The 20,091-nt window shown below is 50.0% G+C and overlaps 3 protein-coding genes across 8 annotated transcripts; 1 reads left to right on the top strand and 2 right to left on the bottom strand.

Moving 5' to 3' along the window:
- Nucleotides 1-513: 513 nt before the first annotated feature.
- Nucleotides 514-10,364, bottom strand: NCLN (nicalin). Of its 3 annotated transcripts, none has more exons than XM_027664227.1 (15): nucleotides 10,137-10,364; nucleotides 7,650-7,840; nucleotides 7,297-7,441; nucleotides 6,619-6,713; nucleotides 6,306-6,386; nucleotides 6,003-6,106; nucleotides 5,485-5,573; nucleotides 5,162-5,301; nucleotides 4,559-4,737; nucleotides 4,250-4,337; nucleotides 4,097-4,135; nucleotides 3,817-3,980; nucleotides 3,147-3,200; nucleotides 2,978-3,056; nucleotides 514-1,650 (listed from the first exon to the last, which is right to left on the bottom strand). In XM_027664227.1, the coding sequence occupies exons 1-15, from the start codon at nucleotides 10,315-10,317 to the stop codon at nucleotides 1,591-1,593; spliced, it is 1,689 nt and encodes a 562-aa protein (XP_027520028.1). In that variant the 5' UTR covers nucleotides 10,318-10,364; the 3' UTR covers nucleotides 514-1,590. The 3 variants fall into 3 exon arrangements, with proteins under 3 accessions (XP_027520028.1, XP_027520029.1, XP_027520030.1); XM_027664228.1 differs by having other exon boundaries at nucleotides 3,817-3,977; nucleotides 10,137-10,361; XM_027664229.1 differs by having other exon boundaries at nucleotides 7,656-7,840; nucleotides 10,137-10,351.
- Nucleotides 10,365-11,403: 1,039 nt separating this feature from the next.
- LOC113957092 (cathepsin G-like) lies at nucleotides 11,404-19,550 on the top strand. Of its 3 annotated transcripts, none has more exons than XM_027664234.1 (5): nucleotides 11,404-11,497; nucleotides 17,736-17,880; nucleotides 18,071-18,206; nucleotides 18,495-18,746; nucleotides 19,066-19,550. In XM_027664234.1, exons 2-5 carry the CDS (start codon nucleotides 17,795-17,797, stop codon nucleotides 19,198-19,200), a joined length of 609 nt encoding a protein of 202 aa, XP_027520035.1. In that variant the 5' UTR covers nucleotides 11,404-11,497; nucleotides 17,736-17,794; the 3' UTR covers nucleotides 19,201-19,550. The 3 variants fall into 3 exon arrangements, with proteins under 3 accessions (XP_027520035.1, XP_027520034.1, XP_027520033.1); XM_027664233.1 differs by lacking the exon at nucleotides 11,404-11,497 and adding an exon at nucleotides 17,525-17,638; XM_027664232.1 differs by lacking the exon at nucleotides 11,404-11,497 and adding an exon at nucleotides 17,534-17,638 and having other exon boundaries at nucleotides 17,721-17,880.
- On the bottom strand, nucleotides 11,524-18,062 carry S1PR4 (sphingosine-1-phosphate receptor 4). 2 transcript variants are annotated; one of them, XM_027664231.1, is made up of 3 exons: nucleotides 17,922-18,062; nucleotides 14,205-14,341; nucleotides 11,524-13,305 (listed from the first exon to the last, which is right to left on the bottom strand). In XM_027664231.1, the coding sequence occupies exon 3, from the start codon at nucleotides 13,110-13,112 to the stop codon at nucleotides 11,886-11,888; it is 1,227 nt and encodes a 408-aa protein (XP_027520032.1). In that variant the 5' UTR covers nucleotides 13,113-13,305; nucleotides 14,205-14,341; nucleotides 17,922-18,062; the 3' UTR covers nucleotides 11,524-11,885. The 2 variants fall into 2 exon arrangements, with proteins under 2 accessions (XP_027520032.1, XP_027520031.1); XM_027664230.1 differs by lacking the exon at nucleotides 17,922-18,062 and adding an exon at nucleotides 14,451-14,807.
- Nucleotides 19,551-20,091: the final 541 nt, after the last annotated feature.

The raw sequence follows: 20,091 nt of genomic DNA, 5'->3' as shown, positions 1-20,091 counted from the left end.
GTCTTTCAGGCACTTCAGCAACTTCTGAAGTCATTATAAATTCATTTGGCAAAGGAGTGTCATGAACACTTCATTCATGCAGAGAGACATATTTCAAATAAGCACTCAAAGATCAGGAAAAGGCAGGTTTCCCTTGTAGGGCTGATATTTCAGGAGTGCTTGGCACCATGCCACCTGGTGATATATATGATGGTGAGCTGCTGACACCAGCATCTGTCCTGGAAAAGACAAGACCCTTTAAAAAACAAGTTGCTACACATTTAAAGTAGCAGAAAGCACATCATGGGGTAAGGGTACTCCAAGAAGGAGACTATGGTGAAACAAAGATGCATGGAAATCAGTGCTTTGGTGCCCATCCAAAGGACAAGGCCAGTGACTGGTCACAACAACCCCTTTTTTAACAAGCACGTGCACAGCAGCTGTGTGCAGACAAGAATGCACAGCTTGACTTTTCCACGCATACAAAAAAAAAAAAAGAGGTACACCTTCATTCAAACCCACAATAGCTTTTCAGCCCCTGTAAAATACACTATTTTAATTATAAGTAGTAGTGTAAAGAATAAAAAAAAAGGTATCCACTGTGGCTTGTGAAAAGACGTCATGTACATAGGACAGATCAGAGGAAGGACTCAAACCTTGCAGGGTGGCAGGAACAATACTTCATCAGGTTATCTTCTAGAACTACAACTAGTCTAGGACTTGTAGTCAGTATCTTGATATATTTTCCAGGTCTGGGCTGCTCTTGCTCTTGTTATTGATGCAACCAGCTTGTTTAAGTACATGGAACAGCACAGAACACAATCCTGCAGCAGTTGGGACAACAGAACACCCCTCAAAGATCAAGCAAGAGTTTAGCACAGAGTGGTGGCAGCTATGAACTGTCCAAAGACCATAAACTTCCAGAGTAACCAAGTGCACAGCAAAATGCATCCTCCAACATGGACAGGAGAGAACCTGTCCTGGCAAGAACCCTAATACCAGAAACTCATCTCAGCAATCTTTGCTCATCCTGGCAACAACAGTCAGGATCACTCACAGTGCACCTCCTAAAAGGGCATGAGTTACTGCAGTCTAAACAAAATGCAAAAAGGTGCTTGCTTGCTTGCTCAGCACACCTCACTAAAGCCAGGCAGTGAATTTAAGGAAGAGGTACCATAAGGAAACATGCTAATTGCATTCACTTTAATTTTAAACAACTGCTCCGAGTCCTTGTCTGGTGGGCAGAGATAACACATCACTCTGTAGTTTCAGTTTCCAAGTTGGCTGTATGACACATGTCCATGAAGGTGTTGGACTTTGTTTTACACTCATAGAAGCTGCCCAGAATAAGACTGCAGGAATTGGTGGAGTCTCTGAGCCTCTCTCTCACCAAAATGCAAAGGAAAACAGACACGGTGCAAGTCAGGGGAAGAAGGTGAAGAAAAGCACTTAAAAGGTGCACAAGAGTTAAAATTTCATTTTCTTTATGCCTTCCTCCCCTCTGTACAGTAGCAAAGAGGAAGAGAAATAGCAGGGTTCAATGGAAGGCAGAAGGTTTCCGATGGGCTCACCGATGGCTCAGTGCTGCTGGGTGGGTGATGACTTGTTGCTTCACTGCTGCTTGGTTTTAAGGGATAATCTCTGTATCATCTTGTAAAGGAGACCAAAGTGCTGGAAAAAGAACGAAAAGAAGTAACCATGGCTGTTCTAAACAGACAGAAAACTTAGTAGAAGGCTTAAAACAATACCAACGTGCAAATGCAGTACCTAGTTTGAATCATCCACTAGCACTCTCACCCTGAAGATGGAGTGAGATTTGATGAATTAAGAGGAATTATGACAATGAAGCCAGGTACTTCAAGTTGTACAGAAAGTGATGGCTTACAAAAGTGTTTGTGTAGGTGTGTATCACCCTTTTGTGAAGATGCAACAACTTGTTAAAGATTTTTTTTTTTATGCTATTCTGTTCCTTCTGAAGGGGAGAAAGCTTCAGATTCCAACACCTGCAGGATCCTGGTCGCTGTAGAAACACTGCTGCCAGCAGTGTCACAAACATAAAAACAAACCAGGCAAACACAGAGATTCCCAGTAATTCACAATCCTTTAACCAGATCTTCTCCTGCACCATTTCACCAGTGACTTAGAAATTAACTTAATTCCTCTTTTGATTTTGCTTTGGTTACTTGTGTTTTGATTCAGTAACAGCTACTTCAAATATTTGACCAAGATCTAGGCTTCAAACAATTTCAAATTCAAATACAAAAGTAAGGAAGATAGCTGACAAATCAAAGTATATGTTTTCCTTCCTTTTTATGTTGTTACATTGTATTTTTAAATGCTCATAGTTTCCCCAAACAAATAACAAACACAAATAACACAAAGAGATCAAAATTGAGAGTGACCTAAAATGCTTCCCTTTCATTCATGTTCTTCATGAGCCCAGGCAGGATCAGAAGCCTCACTCACAGTGGCTTGGTTAACACTTACACAAAAACATTACATATAAACAGACTGGCCAAGGCATGGAGTATCACATTTCCAGGATTACTGGCACAGGATGTATTTATGGTTTCATTGAAAAAAGAAACCAAAACTCTGAAGATGCATTTCTAAGTTGCATCCCAAGTTCAGATATTTCCTAACACTACCTCACTACAAGCAACAAACTTTTAACATTACAGCAAATTTTAGTTGCCTTGAGTAGTCTCAGTTTGAAGGCAAAATAGCTTAGCAAGTGAGTTATGCATGTCCTTGACTACAAGAAACAGCTCTAAAAAACCAGTTTTGCACTAGAATGGCAAGAGACTGCCTTCAGCACAGCCAACTGAAATACTCAAAGACATACACCAAAACAGCCAGCTGTTCTGGATAACTGCTTTTAGAGTGGGATGACATTATTGTTCCAGCTTTAGTGCTGGGACTGTGTGAACACCAGTTACTGTGCTACCATGATTTATAAGGAAAATAATATGTCTGTTTCCTGCTTCTCTTCTCTTACCTGCACTGCAACATAGGCAACGCCCAAGTAGGCTGCAATACAGACAGCTAGAAGCAGGTCAAAGATCGCTGGCTTGACCCTGTCATAAAGAAAGTACACGTGAAATTGCTACAGCAGTTGCTGCCACGGAGTGAGACAATAGCCCAACGTGCTCAAGGGAATTCCATACCTGTATGCATTCATCACCTGTTTCAGCTGGTCATAGAAAACAAACTCAGGATCCCTGTGCAAAGAAGAAATTTTTCAGATTCTATTACACTTCTTGACACTGTAGTGAGGACGGCCCAGACCTGTCCCCAAGGAGTCCACCCAACCAGAGACAGGGAAGCATGACCACCTCGCATACTAATTTTGAGCTGATTTTAGTCATCAGGTCTTTCTTTTCCCCAAATCAGAAGCCTAAGGACACAATTCAGAACACATGCTATTCAGCTGTCTCCAAAGAGCCATGTGAAAGATTCCTCCCTGTGTTCACTAAAATGCTTCAACCTAAGCAGGTAAGATGGGATGTAAGCTGCCCTTTCGCAATTAATGAAAGCTGTCTAGGAGACCTCAGTCTTTTCCTGCACTCAGAGTGGGAAAGGTGGAACCAAAACAGTGAAAAAACAAGCTCTTCAGACAGAGGGAGCTGCTGGGTTTTGTTACTGTGCTGTGAGGAATGGTAAACAGCTTTCTCTAGGAGAACAGAGAGCATGAACCAAAACTGTCAGAAGAGCAGAAAAGAGCAATCCCTTCCAGCTGCATGCCAAGAAACCAGAAAAGCTGCAGCTCAGAGACAGTTCTTTAGAGGGGGAAGCCAGATTGCATGCCCTGGCTGGTTCTTTCATCTCCTTTCTTACCGTTTGTCTGCCTTTACATGATGCTGCTTGACATCCTTCAGGTAGCGTCCCATATAATATTCTAAGGTGTTGAGGAAGGTGCTGTCTTTATCAATCAGCTGGGCAGCCCTGGGTTGACTGCTCAGCCAGTCCATCACTGACTCCAGTTGCTCCTGCTGGATCTGCTACAGAAAAATACCACCAAATAAAGGGCATCAAGTACACACATGCTGAGACCAGACCTCTCTCCCAGACTCTAGATTCCTTCTTCCCACAGGTTACAAAACCACACTGTGCTCACCATCTGATCTGTGAAGATCTGCATATCTGCAGGTGCTCCCTGCAATGGCAAAAAAAAAAAAAAGAAACAAACAAGCAATCCAGGCTATTGGTGAGAGCAAGCTTGGTTGGGCAGGACAAGTCTGGTCAGCACTGCACAGTGGGCAGCTCTTACCTTGTCTGTTAAATTGTAGATGACCCTTGTCAAAGCTTCAGCAATGATCCTAGTATTCCTGATCAGCGCTTTAGTGTCTATCCGTGCCCTAAAGAAAAAAGAGGGGATTATGGACTTGCCAATGGCATCAGCTTCCTCTAGAAACAACCCTTTTTCACTGCATCGTGCACGAGCCTGAATCCAGAGCCCAACTCACGGTGTTTTTGTCACCTGTCTCCTGACCATCAGAACAACACAAGCAGCTGTGAAGCCAATTTGGGTCTACGGGCTGGATTTAAACTGCAGCCTTCCTTCCCTAAGGCCTCTCACCTCCTGTCCATGATGCTGTTGCGGAGGCTGTCACGGTGGCTCTCCAGGTGGGAGATGGTGAATGCTGGCAAGCGTCGGATCGCAAACCGCTCGTGCTCCCATGCCAGCATGTCCTCAGCCAAGTTAATCTTCTTGTGCACCATGGAAAACTTCACCTCTGGGAACTGGCTGGCAACAACCTGAGGGAAAGGACAAGCCATACACGGCTGTCATGCTACCCACTGCATTATCCCATCATGCACTGCCCTGTCTGCCTAGACCCACTTTTTCTGCATTCCAGAAGGTAAACACACCTCCACCTGTAAGGTGCAGTTATTGCCATTATAAAGCTGGTTTCATATCAAAAAGAGCTGTTTTAATGTCACTACAGGGTAACACAAGGAAGCCATAAGGAAGTGCAGTGGAAAATGCAGCAGATCTACTCTGCTTCATTTAGAACTGCAGCATGAGAATTTGTCTGCACTTCAAATCAAGTGACCATAACTAATACATGAAATATTGCAATGGCACACCATTTCTTTACATCGTCCTTCCTCTCTTGGAGAGCTGCAGCTCCCCACACTAAGTCCCAAGTTCCCATGTACCTAAAATGTTTTTCATTACCATCTCCAGTTCTCTCAGAAATGCATGCTGCAAGGTCCCCTCCTTGGGAGGCTTTGAGACATGGAGATGAAGGCTATTGCCTCTGCCCAGAGTATCAAGGCAGAGAACAAATGCTACGTTGTCCTGCAGCAGGCTGGAATCTGAAACAGAAAAATACGAACCTTTATTGCTATGTCTTGTGCTGGGACTTCCATCCCAAAAAAGCAAGGCTCACACAAGGAGATTCTCACAGGAGGACTGACAATTAATAACAGACATTTAACACAACTCTATTGACACAGACTTTGCCACAGAACATGCTGGAATCTCAGCCCCTTACTCACCAGTGTGGTCCAAATTGTCTTCCAGCCACCGCTTAGTTCCTTGATAATTAAACTTGCCACCTCCAGATGCAAAGAACAGCAAGTTATACCTGCCCATCAAAGAAGCCAGAAAAGTGTTAGCATGCTGCACTCCCAAGAACTCCTTTACTCAGTCTTGGAGGTGTGGTAAAATCACAACTACTAGCACCTGACATCCAAGGCAAACTGTCCATTAACAAACACTTCCTACACGCCACATACTCAGGTAATGGCAAGACAGATTAAAAGGGGGAGTTCCCATTGCTTGAGGATGGAATCTACTTCCCATATCATTCCCTCCACTTGTCCCTAAGCTTGAGCGGAGCTACAGCAAAGAGAACAGAGGAAGGAGCTTGGCCATTAACAGCAGCTGTACTCAGATGGAAACAAAACAGAGCAAATTGAAGGACTGTTTGTAACGCCCTGCAGGTCTGGAGCAAAAGCCCATCTTATCTGTTCTCAGTTACACACATTTAAGTATAGACAGGGCAGTTTCTTACCCAGCATGGGTACGTCTGTAGGTGTAGAGCCGGGAAAACAGCCTGGCCAGTTCCAGAAGCACTGAGGTACCACTGCCATTGGAGTCAGCACCATGTGACAGCCACTGCAGGATGAAGCGGGACAAAGACAAGGTGACAAACCTACACTGATTCTCACATACCAGAACAGCTTCAAGATACCACACCACCACGCTTCACTTGTAACTGCCCCACATCCTTAAGGCCAAGAAAAGACACATGGGCAAAGGCCATATGGGGGAAAAGAGACAGGAACAGAGAGCTGCAGGAAAAAAGAATACTCACTGGAGCCACTCCAAAAGAATCATAGTGGGCAACTATCACAACTGTGGGCAGGTCTTCTCCACCCAGCCCTGTTAGCCTTCCCTGCAGAGGAAAGAGAGCAGTGTCACTCCACGTCACCTCTTGTGTCCCTGTACAAAGACAGTTTTATTTCTACATGCCTGCTGAGTCTGCCCTGGCCTTAGTTTTGAGGACTCCAGATACTTACATGGCTGAGACTCCCTTGACTTGCCCTATCAGTCCAGATGTCTGATGAAGTCCCAATAAAATAATTCATTCCATCAACATTGCCAGTTTGAATCCATATACTACTCACCTCCACACTGGGTATAAGCCAGTCATTGATAGCTTTGCTTTGGGCCCCACTGGTCACCATCTGGAAGCCATTGGCAGTTGCCGTGTGCAGCAGAACTAGAACAAAAAAACCCCAAAACCACAATGTACACCCGGGGAAGTTTCATCCCTTTATTTTCCTTGCTAACTGCACTTTGAAAAGACCAGCTTTAAACCATTTAAGCCCTCTCACTTGTCACTTGTGTTTATGCAATGACACAGTTTCTTGGTGACCATACATCTTCATTCTGTCCTAAAACAAAAACTTTTCTCCAGCAGTTCTAAAATTAATCAATAAGACAGTCAAGTTATTTACAAGGGGATATATGGAAGCACCAAACGGAGTTGTGGTTAGACAAAAAGCTTCAGCTTCTACCAACACACCACCGTCACTTAACATCTTCAATGTTGTTAACCTAGTTTTGATTTATATCTTATTTGCAACAGTGTGAAGCTGAGAACTTCATGCAACTGTATTTCCAAATACAGTCAAGTAATACTCTTCTCATACTGAGTTTTTCTTCCACTGACTCTCAAAACACTTTGACAAAGTCAGAATAAACATGAATGTGACAGAACAGTGGTTCATGGTGTATAGGACACAGCAGACTGCTCCCAGGCCTGTTTTCCTCAAACCTTTCCCCCGCTTGTTAGAACTCACCTTCTGCAGCTGAGGCAGAACCCTGTGATGCAGAAGCAGCCCGTGTTTGTTCATAGATAGACAGCAGCTCTTCATCTTCCACTGCAAAGTAGACTGGCACAATGGTTTCCATAGCAAGCATTTCTGGCTCTATCTCCATGAATTGCTGAGGATTTAAGTGAGACACAAACTTAGCATCTGCTAAACATGAAAGAGGGCAGGAAAATATTAACAACCAAAGCAGAGAGGTAAGTTTTAATATTAGAATATGACTTGTTGTGCATTACAACAGGAGCTTCCAGTCCTGCAGCAACCCAAGCTTCTCTCAAATAAATCTCCCATCGGAAGAGAAAGAAAACTTTATTTTTTTTTACCCTTACAACATCCTGTGGAACAGAAGAGATAGATCGTGGCAAGATGATGACCACAGCCCCAGCTGACTGGCGGAGAGCCTTCTGGTACTGCTCGTAGGAGAAATCCACCAGCCGCATCATGACGCAGCGGCGGCTCAGGACATCCGCCTCTACTGTGCGCGCTTCTGTGTTGAGCACTGCGCTCCTGGTGCCTGGCAGCAGAGAACAGCAACAGGCCTTGTCAGTTGCTTCAACTTATGCTTTCAACATATTCCCTTTGCTCGAGCCTAGCTCCTTCTCAGAACAGTCTTTGTGACAGTTTGACGAACTTCAGAGCAGCCAGGACCTGCAGAAAGCTAAGTCCGCCTCTTCCTCCTCATCCAAGAAGGAGCAGAGATCTGTGGTTTTCCTTGCATCCATCAGAGCAAAACCTCTGCGGCCATGTCCTGCCAGACTCCCCTTATTCCAGCATTATACAGCCTTGCCCACCTTCCAGTCTACCTGCTCAACACAACCACACAGGCTGTTTGCTCACCTGCACCTGACGCCTGCTGGCAGCAACACCTCTGGAGAGAGCCTGGTCTCTCTAGAGCCTTCTGCATCCCCCAGCTGTAGGATCACCCCTGCAGAGGTGGAGGCTGTGCAGAGACACCAGGCTACCCTGTGTCACCCAAAAGGCTGCTCTTGCCCACCCACAAGGACAGGTCTGTAGCTGGGGAAGTGACAGATGAGCAGGCTGCTCCTAGCTGCTCGCTCTCTCCTACTCTCAGCTTCAGCATATCAAATCCCCTACATGGAAATGCAATTCTTTGGGAGAACAGCAGTCTGTAGGCTTGCCAGCAGCTCCTGCATTCTCCAAGGGAGGACCAAAAGGACATCTTGTACAGAGAGGTTCAAATCCACTTACAATTTATAATGCTCCAAATTCAGTTTCTTCTTCTATAACTCTGGCACCTACAGAGGACCTCATCCCTCTACACCCCCACAGAGTCAGGGATGGAACAAGGTGCTCCAGAAGGCATCTGAGCCTCTGTTCAAAGAAGAGTGCTGCTAAGTGTTAGATTTAAACCTGACTCATCTTGACTTTAGTTTGGTCTCATCAAAGGTCATAGAATCGCCATACATCCGTAAACAGAGTCAAGGCATGATGTAAATTCTCCTCACAGAACTCTGACACTGTATAACAAACAAGTATTAAGAACACCCCTGCTCCAATCAGAAAAAAAAATGATTCAAAAGGAGGATAATCCCTCGCCAGTTTCCCAAAGAATGATGTGTAAACATAGCAATATGTGGACCCAAAATTCTGCTCCTCTTACACCTAAACAGAGCAGACACAACAGTATTTTCTGACAGCACAGCAAGACGGGTTGATTTTCTGTAGTTTCTCTACAGAGAGCTGGTTAATAATAATTCATTTACAAACTAAAGAACTCTATCAGCATTAGAGGAAGTCCAAGTTTGTTCTTAAGTTGCTCTATGACTGATGCTGACAAAAAAACTCTTCCCCCTGCAAGAAGAGACTGAGCAGCAATGTGTATTTTGTCTTTTTGGCTGGAACAACAAACAGTTTTTATCCTGAAGGACATCTCAGAACACACAAGGTACAGGACCATCAGCTCCCCAAATGGGGTAGGAAGGAGCAAAGGAAACACACAATCCATCCAAGTGGCAGAGGAAACCTGAGGCTGTAATGCCAGATTATTAACATAAGTCTGAAACTTCGGAAGAGTCACTCATGAACAGAGCACATGTCCTGGCCTGGAATAAAATATCTACAGAAGACTCAGAAACAACCCTTGATTCTGGGTCCATGAGTGCACGGGGGTGGAGGCTGAGGGTTACAGCACTTCAAGGATTCATACAACAGGGTGTGTTTCTGGCTTGGAAAGGTGTTGCACAATCAGCAGCCTGGAGGTAACAGAACAGAGCAAGTCAACTGTAACACAACAGAAGAATTGTAACAGGATAGGCCCTGAAATGAAGCCACTGGAGCAATACATACTGCTGAGAATGAAGAAGAGATAGGAATCAACCTGTCAATAGAGGAGTCAAAGGCAAGAGAACAAAACTGAGCTCACGACCAAGTGTCCCAGAATGCAGGAGGGATGCAGCTGGACTCCTCAACACACAGAGAGCTCAGCCATAGACAAGCCCGTGGGGTCCTTGGCTACCTCTAGGTCACCACGGTGGAGCTCTCAGCACCGTCCTGGCAGTGCTGAGCCTGGGCAGTGGAACTCAGCCAGACGGGGCCCTCCTGCGCCCTGCCCCGCTCCTGGGCCTGGCCCCGGGCCCGGCTGACCGCCTCCCAGAGCCCCCGCGAGCCCTCCTGCGGCCTCTTCTGGGCCGGGCTGCCCTCCACGGGCCGCCCGCTGCTTCGCGGCCTACCCGAGGCTCCTCCCCGGGGGTCGAGGTTCCTCCCAGGACCCACCACCCCTGAAGAGGCCGCTGCCCGGGGTCCGACCTCCCGGAAGAGCCGAGCCCGACCGGGCCGCGCGGTTCTCTCACCGTAGGGCTGCCCGCCCAGCTCGTACTGCTGCATGCGGTAGACCGTAAACTCGTGCGCGGCCTCGGCGGCGGGCGGCGGGCCCAGAAGCAGGAGCACGGCGGGCACGAAGAGCAGGACGCTGAGCGGGAGGCACGAGGCCTTGAGCACCGACTCCAGCACCTCGCCCGCCTCCTCCAGCATCGCCGCGGTCCCGGCACCGCGGCCTGCTCGGCACGCGCGGTACGCACGGCCCGCCCCGCGGCCTGCCGGGACCTGTAGTTCGCGTCCCGCGGCAAAGGCTGCTGGGAGATGTAGTCGCGGCCAGCCCTGCCGGGCCTGCAGGGGGCGCCACGGCCCGGCCCGGAGCGGCCCCGAGCGCTGGACGGGACGGGGTGGGACAGGGTGGGGTGGGATGGAACGGGGTGGGGTGGAACGGGGTGGGACAAGGGGGGGGGGGGGGGGGGGGGGGGGGGGGGGGCGGAACGGAACGGGACGGGGCGGGACGGGGGACTCCCGCTGTCCCCGTGAGCGGGGTGATCCCCTTGTCCTGGGAACGGGAGGGCGGGCTCCGGCTGTCCCGGGCCTACAGGGAACGTCTGCCGGGTGCTGCCTGGCTTCTGGATTACGCGGTGGAGACCGAGTACCTGACCTTCAGGAAGTAAAAAAATTACAGCAAAATTAACCCAAGACTTTGTGGTCGCCTCGATTTAATGCAAAACAAATGGGTTGATAACAGTTCCCGTGGAGGGGCTGGGCCAGCAGGTTTTGTGTGAGCCCACAGTGCTTCCGTGGCTTTGTCCTTTTTGCAGAGTGAGAGGATGTGTTTGAGTGCTGCTCTGATTATTCCCTACATTAGGGAATAGAGGAGCAGGGATCTGAGGAGCAAGCTGGCAGTGTCTTCAGGCCCTAGTGTGTCTCTGTCAGACCTAGGGTGGCCCCAGGCTCCCCAGTCACTGTGGTAGTGCCCAGGCTGTCACTGCAGGTGCAGCCTCATACCCAGAGGCAGGGTAGGGCTCTCACTTCTTGCTGCCAAACTGTAAGCACTGTCACAGCATTTGCCCGGGCATAGTGCCCAACTTCAGCACTCCAGGGAGGGCCTAGGCTGTTGCTGCAGCCCTCTGCTGTCCTCTGGCTGGTTTGTGCTGCACTGCAGGTGGGTACTTGATTCCCGGCCAGGGGGCTCGGAACTGCCCCACAACAGCACACAGTTGCACTTGCAAATCCGGTTGTTCTTGACATCAAGCCTGCATTCCTTCCTAGCAGCTGTGCCCGTCACAGCAAATCCAGAAGGCTGTAAACTTCAGGAGAAGACTGAAAGTATCACCTCCAGCCCTGCATGATGTGAAGCGGCAGCACTGCCAACCCAGCTCGACCTCAAGGGGTAAGGGGGGCCATCTGGTTGGGGATGCCCAGCCTACTTGTCACTGTGCCCTGGGGCAAAATACCCTCATTTGGGCAGGTACAGTGTCTGTCTGCACACACAGAGCACACACACTTATAACCTAGGCACTGCAGTTTCTCAGCAGAGCATCAATCCTAAAATGTACGCGCATCTTTCTCTCCCAGCCTGGGAGCAATGCCTATCCTTGCACTGCACCCACACTGAAACAAAATCCCAGTCTGATGGGACTGGAAAGCCCAGTTAACAATTGGGGTGGGGCTGCCCCTGATCAGCCTGAGTTGCACGTAGGCTACAGTTCTGCCAGGCCAGGACCAGCAGAATGAGGTCCTGGGAGCTGTCTGGCACCTCTTGCTCTTCCCATGGCCTCTCAGAGGCTGGGGAGATTGCTCATCATGCTGGAGTTGCTGGAGAGAGGTGCTCTGGGCCTAGCATTCAGTGCCACAGAGCTGCGGAAACTTTCCCGGTAGCGCAGTGAGCTCTCTGTGGATGAGCCAGAGTTGATATCTGTGATGACCATGCAGTTCCCAGTCTTGCAAAGCCCAGCCCTGACACAGCAGCAGCACAGCAGGCTTCCCACAGCACGGCGCACCTCCACACTCCTCAGGGAATAGATGATGGGGTTGACGCCTGAGTTAAGCAAGGCCAGAGCCAAGGTCCAGTCCAGGCTGTGGAGGTGTGTGCAGGTCTGGGTCTCACAGAAGACATCAAACAGCAACAGAACAAAGAGGGGACTCCAGCAGATGATGAAGGCACCCAGGATCATCAGCACAGTCTTAAGCAAGCGCAGGGAACGCTTGCGGCTGTGCCGAGAACTGGTTTGCTTAGAACTGGCCTGGACCAGTTGGAAAATGGAGATGTAGAGGCCAATAATCCCCAGGAGGATGATGCTGAACATGACTACAGAGAAAAGGATGTAGTTCTTGGAGTATAGAGGCAGGAGCACAGAGCAGGCACTGAAGTCACACAGGCAGTTCCAGCCCAGCAGTGGGAGCAGTCCTATGACGAAGGCCAGCAGCCAGCAGGAAATGATGAGGCTGCGTAAGCGCAGGGTCTTGCTGGCTTCATTCTCAGCAATCGGCCTCACCATGGCACTATAACGCTCGATGGCTGTCACGAGCAGGCTGAAGGTGGAGGCAGCCAGTGCGATGAACAGGATGCCTTCCCGCAGGAACCAGAGCTGAGGTGAAAGCTGGAAGGTCTTCTTGCCTGAGAGGCAGAGATTAGAGAGGTAGGCAATTCCTGCAAGCAGGTCACTCACAGTGATGCTGGCAATGCAGGAGTAGACCCAGCGGCGGGCTCTCAGACACCGCAGGATGGCCAGCAGCACGAGCAGGTTCTCCAGGACGATGATGCCGCTGACCATGACGAAGACTGTGCGGATGAGACCCATGCCCTCGTCCTCAGACTGCCGGTTGGTTAGCTTGCCTGTGAAGTTGTAGTGCTGCAGGATGATGTTCACATTCCTCATGGCAGCCAGCTGCAGGCAGGAGCCTTTCCTGTCGAGCAGGTCAAGTCTGAGCTCAGGATATTGAGCAGAGTCCAGGGGAAGGAGAAGGGAGTGATTCAACAGCCAGCTTAGCACTGGACCATCCATCTTCTGAGGCTGAGTCAGCAGCCAAGGGATACACGATGGAGGAAGGGATCAGGTAGGGTTTGGGGCAGAGCAGATCCTCTGTTTAAGGGCTAAAGTAGCCATAAGACTCTGCCACACAGGACTGGCTCTAAACCCAACAGCCCTGCTTAGTGTGGAGAGGAGAGTTAGAGTCCTGTCTGTCAGCCTTGCAGCACTGAAAGAGCAAGGGGAGAGGAGAGTGAGGTGTTTTGTAAGTCCGCCGTGAACATAGGCTTCCTGTTGTTTAATAAAGTTTCCTGTTGTGAGTGAGAGTATACTGTTTCTAACAGCTATCACCATTTCTTGGTAAGGGTTTGGCTATTGTCAGCTTTGCTGTGGTTGTGATGGTGGGACATGAATTAAATAATATGTCAGACCCCTCTTTGGGTCAGAGCAGTCTGGGTCAAATGAAGCAACACCTCCCACCTTGATGGGTAAGGCCCGTGGGGCTGAACTGAACCAAGTGCTAGTAAGAGCTATTAAAGCAGACAGTTGAGATACTAAGTGCTTTGCCTGTTGTGGTACTAAATTCATCCCTGAACCTGCCAGAGAGCAACTGCCTCTTCATCAACTGCCCCGTGCACCACCCATGCTCAGATACATCCTTCTTCAGGAGTAAGCTCCATGCCGTCACCCCTCTGGGCTTCTCTGTGGGCCCAGCTACTGCAACTCTCTCAGAACAGGTCCATCCACGTCCTGCAGTCTGTGCAGCAACTCCAGGCACCCATGTGACTGAAGCTGGGGCTTAGCTCCATCCAGTTCAAAGGGAACCAGCTGGTCAAAGCTAAGCATGTGCCCTGACACTGCATCCCCCACCTTCAAGCACGTTCTAGAGATGGGCCAGAATCTTCCCATTGTCTGGGTCACAGGCAAGGAAGGAGGCAAAAAGGTGCTGCCTCTTGTCATTGCAGAAGGCACAAAGTGCTGCACTGAGATTGGAACCAAGGAATCCAAATGTGACTGTAATATTAATGTCTATCATTGACCTATTCCCTACATCTGCAAAACTCAACTGGAGAGAGTCTTGCAATGCAATGTTCCCAATTGTGGCTGGGAATTTGCCTTATGACTCACCTGTCATGGCTGGTATGAGGCTCTTGCTGCCAGAGGGAGGTTCCACAGTTGGCAGTGCTCTCCAGATGCTTGTCCAAGGCCCAGGACAGAGCAGGTAGAGGGGAGAGCTCCTTGTGCAATATAAGTGAGATTTCTACCTATCAAAGTTGAAAAAGGGAAGTTACGACATCAACCACATTCTGTGTGGAGGATGGACCCCACCCAAGTCATCTGCAAAAAGGCATAGATAAAAGAAAGACAGAGGACCTTTTAACTCAGGATCACAGCAGATGTCCTACTTTCACCTGCATTCTCACTCCAGACTGGCACAAATTCATGAAGAGGTTCCCAGGCTGAGAGCAAAGAGCGGTGACTTCTTCCATCAGCATGGCAAACAGAGGGTTGTCCAGGGAGTCTATCCACTGCTGGATGAGTGGAGAGATTCTAGCCTGGATGGTAGCATAGACAAGTGGAAAAGGCATAGGGGGCTCCTGCTGCAGGAAGTCATGTGCAAGCAAGAGTGGTTCTCATCAAAAGCTGAGGGCTCCATCCTCCACCTTCACCCTTTCAGCCGTTGTTTTGGCCTTTTATCAGCAGTGTGGAAAGAAACTCATGCTGATAAAGTCAGCAGATGACCCCAAGATTGAAGGAGCGGAAATCAGCAGGAAGGCTGGGCCAGGAGTGCAGCTCAGTTTAGAGGAGTGCAGGTTTGCACGTTCAGCACAAAGAGCACACTCCCAAATGCTCTGGGCTGATGCTCCCCATGAAGAACTGGAATCCAAAGGGTCATTGTGACCCTTACACATAACCCTCATTTTGCTCTTGCTTCAGGATGAGCCTCCAGCTAACTTGTCTGCTCAGGACAGAACTGGTGGAGTGTTCCTGAAAGATCAGAGAATGGAGACATTTGCCTTTTCAAGGGCCCTAAGTAGCTTCTCAAAGAGCTGGCAGCCTGTGAGGAGTCTCAGAACAGAGATTCCTGACAGGAATGAGCTCTTTGCAGGAGAGATCTGTGGAGAGCATGGGATTGGTGGGAGGCAAACATTTTTAATGACAGGAGGGCTCAAGGCAGATGAGTAGCTGGGACAGGTTGACACACTCACCCATGGGGTGCCAGGTCCTCTGGACCAGCAAAATATTGGAGGTTCTTTCTAATGCCCCCTACACAAGCACATCAGGTGTTGCCTAAAAGACAGTGCTAATTATTTTGTCAAGAGCTGTTCCAGTGAGGCAAAACCTTGTTCCTGGCTTGTCCTAGAATCTAGTTTGTTTGGTCATTCCATGGCAGAATGAGCTGGGTACCTGTGAGGCATGTTGCATGCAGAGAGAGGGACTAGCTCTGGGAAGCTGCCTGAACTGTGTCCCAGCTGTGTCTCAGCCCTTCCAGCCCCCCGCCCCACCATTGCAAGTCACCACACACCTCAGACACTGCTCCTGCCTCACAGCAAGTCAGGCTAGGGTCCCATCCCCAGAGGAGCCTGGAGATGGGTTCTTGGGTCCCCTGCCCTCCATGCAATTTGCTCAGCAGAGCACAGCTGGCTGGCACAAATCCAGCCCCATGTCCTCCTCAAAGCTGCTGCCACCAGACCTGAGGTGTGGAGTCCCCAGCTCCATGGCTGGGGGGGGTGAGAGTTCCCTTGGCTGGGCACCCACACGAGGGAGAGTTCCTGTTGTACAGCATGTCCCTGCTGCTATCTGCACAGACACAGGCTGAGCTTTATCTTGGTACTTCTCCTTTGCTGCCATTTCATTTCAGATGTTCTTTCTTCGCAATGAAGTGAGGCAGGGTCGGGACACCCCATCCCGTGATGTTTCTCATCTCTTTCCTCCAGATAAAAGCTACAGTCTACTTGCAACTACCTGATAGCTGCCGAGTCCTGGGTTTGGAAGGACGAGGGGGGGCATGGGTGGCAGCTGCAGCACTGTGGACCCCCTACAAAATCCATGGCTAGAGCAGGTATTGAGGGATGCTCACATGAGTCACGTTAGCAGCAGAAGCCCTGGAACTCTCCAGAGGTCAACAGGAAGGCAAAAGCACCTAGGGTCCAGAGGGAGGAATTTGTCTGCAGTCAGGGATGCCAGAGAGAACAGGACAGTAGCAGCCTGAAGCCCAGCTCCCTGGGTCCGTGGCCAGTGACCTGCGCAGTCCCTCCTTCCCTGGGGCTGCTGCTCTCAGGAGGGCATCCAGTTCCAGATTGTAGGGGGCCACAAGCAGCTGCAAGGGAAAGACAGCAAGTTACAAGTACAAGATAAAACATCAATGATTTCTGTTGAGGTTTTCCTGCTGTGGTGCTGCACAGTTCTGATTAAAACTTGTATTTTCTGATAATATGATTAAAAAAAAAAAGTGGGCAAAACTCTACAGAGTGGGCCCTGTCAGGCAGCCCCCAGGCTGGCTCATGAACAGCTGGCATCCTCATCTATGTCCCGCATCTCCACCTCCCCACCCACCCATCCTGTCCCCCGCTGCATGGCCCTAGCACAGCCCAACATCAGCCAAGGCATCCACTTGCCCGCAGGTGTTTTTCTGCTCCAGGAAGGGTGGAGTTGTGCTGGTTTAAAAATGACTGATCACTCCTGGCAGTTGGGTGGTTGCATTTCCTCACTTTGGTCTCTTCTGCTGTGTAGCAGCAGACAGTCCTCTTTATAGAGGCACAATGTAGTCCCCAACCTGGCAGGATGCTTCTGGAGCCAGAGGAGTCAAGAAGAGTCAACAAGGCCCCTCTGACATGGGTTGACACCAAACCCTGGAGACCTGGCCCTTCACAGTGCTCAAAGAAATTTCCCAAGGACAGTTGTTGTGTCTGGCTGTCAGTTCACTGAAAGTGGGTGTTGGGTCTCTGTAGGAAAAGAGTCTCTGAAGTGCATCTTTTGATTTGAAGGTAAACAAGAATATTGAAAGAAAAAGTTTCAGGATCATCTCCTCTAGACCACATTAATGACCTTAAATGGCAAAGTTTTGTTGATTGTTTGTTTTTTAAGTGGCTTTTCTTTAAAACCTTGCATTTCCTCAAGCCAAGAACATTAAACAGAAACTGTGGGAGAAATGTTAAATCACACCTAAAAAACACCCTAGAACACCTCTTCTGGTCAGCATCCCTGAGGCTTTGGGACTATGGTGTACCAGGCTCTCTCTGCCCTGGCCTTTCTGTCTTGTGCTATCGCTCATCAATCACAGCCACAGGCCACTTTGGCACTGAGCAGACCAGGGCAGCAGCGATGCCCACAGACCTGCAGGGGTGCTGCCCCGTTCTGATTAGCACAATCAGCCCATTGCACATGGTTTCCTGGCTGCTGGGTACAGCTGGTTCCAGGGTATAAAACCAGCCTCTGGGCACAGGGAAACTCAGACTTCCACACATCTTGGAAGGAGTGCCCAGCTATGGGAGAGATGTGCCAGCCTCAGCCACTGCTGGCCCTGCTGTTCCTGCTCTCCTGCCCATGGGCCAGTGCCAGTAAGCTGGGGTTCTGCAAGCTGTTGCAAGTGAGGCTGCTCGTCTGGGCTCTCACCTCAGGAGCCATCGGCTCATTCTGCAGTGGGGTGTCTTTCAGGTGCTCTACAGGGTCAGATTGTGGGGGGCCATGAGGCGCAGCCCCACTCCCACCCTTACATGGCATACCTGAAGATAGGGATGTCTGCCTGTGGGGGCTTCCTGGTGGCCCCTGAGTGGGTGATGACAGCTGCACACTGCATGGGGTGAGTACTTCATATGGGAGCTTTATCCCCTTGTTTCTCACCTAACCTGTGATGTCCTTCACAGGAACGTTTTTGGAGTAGGTTCCTCTTCCTCCTGTTCTGTGCAGCTCTCTCCACCTGCCTGCCAAAAGGGAGGGAGCCGGGTGACACCCAACCTTATTCCCCTCTCTACGCTCTATGTTGTGACCAGGAATATCACAGTCATCCTGGGGGCTCACGACATCCACAAACCAGAAACAACCCAGCAGGTCCGAGGAGTTCTCAGATACCATGAGCACCCTGAATACGACCCTGACACCATGTTTAATGACATCATGTTGCTCAAGGCAAGGTGGTTCTGCAGTGGGCAGTGGGGCAGTGGGTGGGATGGGGCTGTGGGTCTGGCAGGGTCCACCTCTGCAAAGCTGCTTCTGCCCAAACCGCTGGAAGCAGGCAAGACTGGGAGGGACCTGGGAGGGAACCACTGGCAGGGCTTGGAGCCGTATGCCACGTTCACAGGAGCTCACTAGAGCTTACAGTGCCACATGTCCTGATAGACCTCCCCTACCTCTGCGTAGAAAGCATCCTTCAGCTCTTCTACTCATAACCTTCTCCGAAATCCTGCTTTCTCCCAGCTGACATCAAAGGCCACTCTCAATGACTATGTCAAGACCATTCCACTGCCCAAGACCAGCAGTGACCTCCCCACAGGCACTAAGTGCAGCATCGCCGGCTGGGGTCTGATTGATGACGACCAGGTGACCAACAAGCTCTTTGAAACCAAAGTCTCCATCTACAGCCGCAGGAAATGCACCCTCTTCTATCCACATCTCGACACTGGCATGGTCTGTGCTGGCAGCTTCCATGAGCTGAAGGATTCCAGCCAGGTAGGGGCTGCCAGCAGGCTGGGGTTTGTCTCTCTGAGAGCAGATGCTGCTGCTGCCACAGATGGAGCTGATTCCCAGGGCAGGCAACAAGCATTTGATCTGTAGCTCCCATATGGACCAGCTCTCTGGACACCTTGACACCACAGTCCCTGCACAGTAGCAGGGGTAGAGCCCCAGCTCACCAGCTTGGGGCAGCTCCTCCAGCCAGGTGGGCATGTGGGGCAGCAGCAGAGCCATAGCCCCCGTAGCAGGGAGGGACCAGGGGAAAACCTGTTCCCACAGGGAAGAGGCCTCTAAAATCAGTCTCATCTGTCCCTAGGGAGATTCTGGTGGGCCCTTGGTATGCAATAAAGTGGCACAAGGCATTGTTTCCTTTGGGTATAACGCCCCACCTGGGGTCTACACCCGCATCTCCAACTACCTGCCCTGGATCAAAAAAGTCATGAAGAAGTAACAGCAGCCACGGCACTTGCTCCAGCTCAGATGTGGCCCTGGAGACTGCAATGGCTTCCTTCCTGTCCCTGCTGAAGGCTCAACCCCCTCCTCTCTCCTTGGGAACCCAAGTGACTTGGTGCACGAGGGTCCTCTTCATTCTGTTCTGAGGCTGCTGGCTGTCCCATTCCCTGCCCATCTCAGGCAGCCACTTCAGAGCCATATTAAACACCCTGACAGAGGCAAGAATAGTCCCTAATGGCACAGAAAGAGGCTGTGCCACAACAGACCCCATTTCCTTCAGAGATAACACTGTCCCCTCTTGAACCTTGCTGCACTTAAAACATCCACAGTAAACTCAAAGCTGCATTTCCCAGTGTGTGTTGTCTTTCTTGTGGTCTTGCCACAGAGAGAAGGAGGGAGGGTCTGGCTGCTGCAAGCGAGAGGCCAGACTGTTGGGACAGCAGCAGTCATGGCTCTGCATCCTGAATCGCTGGCAAGCTCGGAAACAAGAGCTATGGTTGCCCTTCCTGGGGTCATGGGGATGATGAGAGTTTTGCAAGGAGAAGAAAAGCCCAGTTACAAATGGGGTGGGAAAAGTGATGGGCACACATTCGATTTACCGACTTCAGCATCGTTATCACCTTCCTGGAAGCAGCTGACAGCTGACAGGACATGATGCATCAGCAGGTACCAGGACTCAAAAGCTGCCATTCTCTACAGAGTAAAGGCTATCCCCTCTGCAGGGACCTTATGGCTGGGAGATGTTGGACCCTAGGACAGAGTACAGCCAACACAGCAGGCTGGATGACAGGGTAAACCAGCTGTAGGAGGCTTCACTGGACTTTTTGTGGACGGTGGCCTTGGCATGGAGAAGGTGGCTGTTGAGATGTCAGGGACAGAGCTTTAGGAT

This window comes from Corapipo altera, unplaced genomic scaffold, assembly GCF_003945725.1.
Source record: "Corapipo altera isolate COAL_440 unplaced genomic scaffold, ASM394572v1 96, whole genome shotgun sequence".
In the NCBI taxonomy this organism is placed as follows: domain Eukaryota; kingdom Metazoa; phylum Chordata; class Aves; order Passeriformes; family Pipridae; genus Corapipo; species Corapipo altera.
The sequence above is the reverse complement of the archived record's forward strand: the minus strand, read 5'-3'. Positions and strand labels throughout refer to the sequence as shown.

Coding starts and splice junctions, on each gene's coding strand:
- S1PR4 (XM_027664231.1), bottom strand. CDS start 13,112: ATGGATGGTCCAGTGCTAAGCTGGCTGTTGAATCACTCCCTTCTCCTT.
- LOC113957092 (XM_027664232.1), top strand. CDS start 17,566: ATGGGAGAGATGTGCCAGCCTCAGCCACTGCTGGCCCTGCTGTTCCTG. Junction 17,639..17,720: donor CTGCCCATGGGCCAGTGCCA/GTAAGCTGGGGT, acceptor CTCATTCTGCAG/TGGGGTGTCTTTCAGGTGCT. Junction 17,881..18,070: donor ACAGCTGCACACTGCATGGG/GTGAGTACTTCA, acceptor TGTTGTGACCAG/GAATATCACAGTCATCCTGG.
- NCLN (XM_027664227.1), bottom strand. CDS start 10,317: ATGCTGGAGGAGGCGGGCGAGGTGCTGGAGTCGGTGCTCAAGGCCTCG. Junction 6,714..7,296: donor TTCTGCCTCAGCTGCAGAAG/GTGAGTTCTAAC, acceptor TTTTTGTTCTAG/TTCTGCTGCACACGGCAACT. Junction 6,387..6,618: donor GGCTTATACCCAGTGTGGAG/GTGAGTAGTATA, acceptor TTTCCTCTGCAG/GGAAGGCTAACAGGGCTGGG.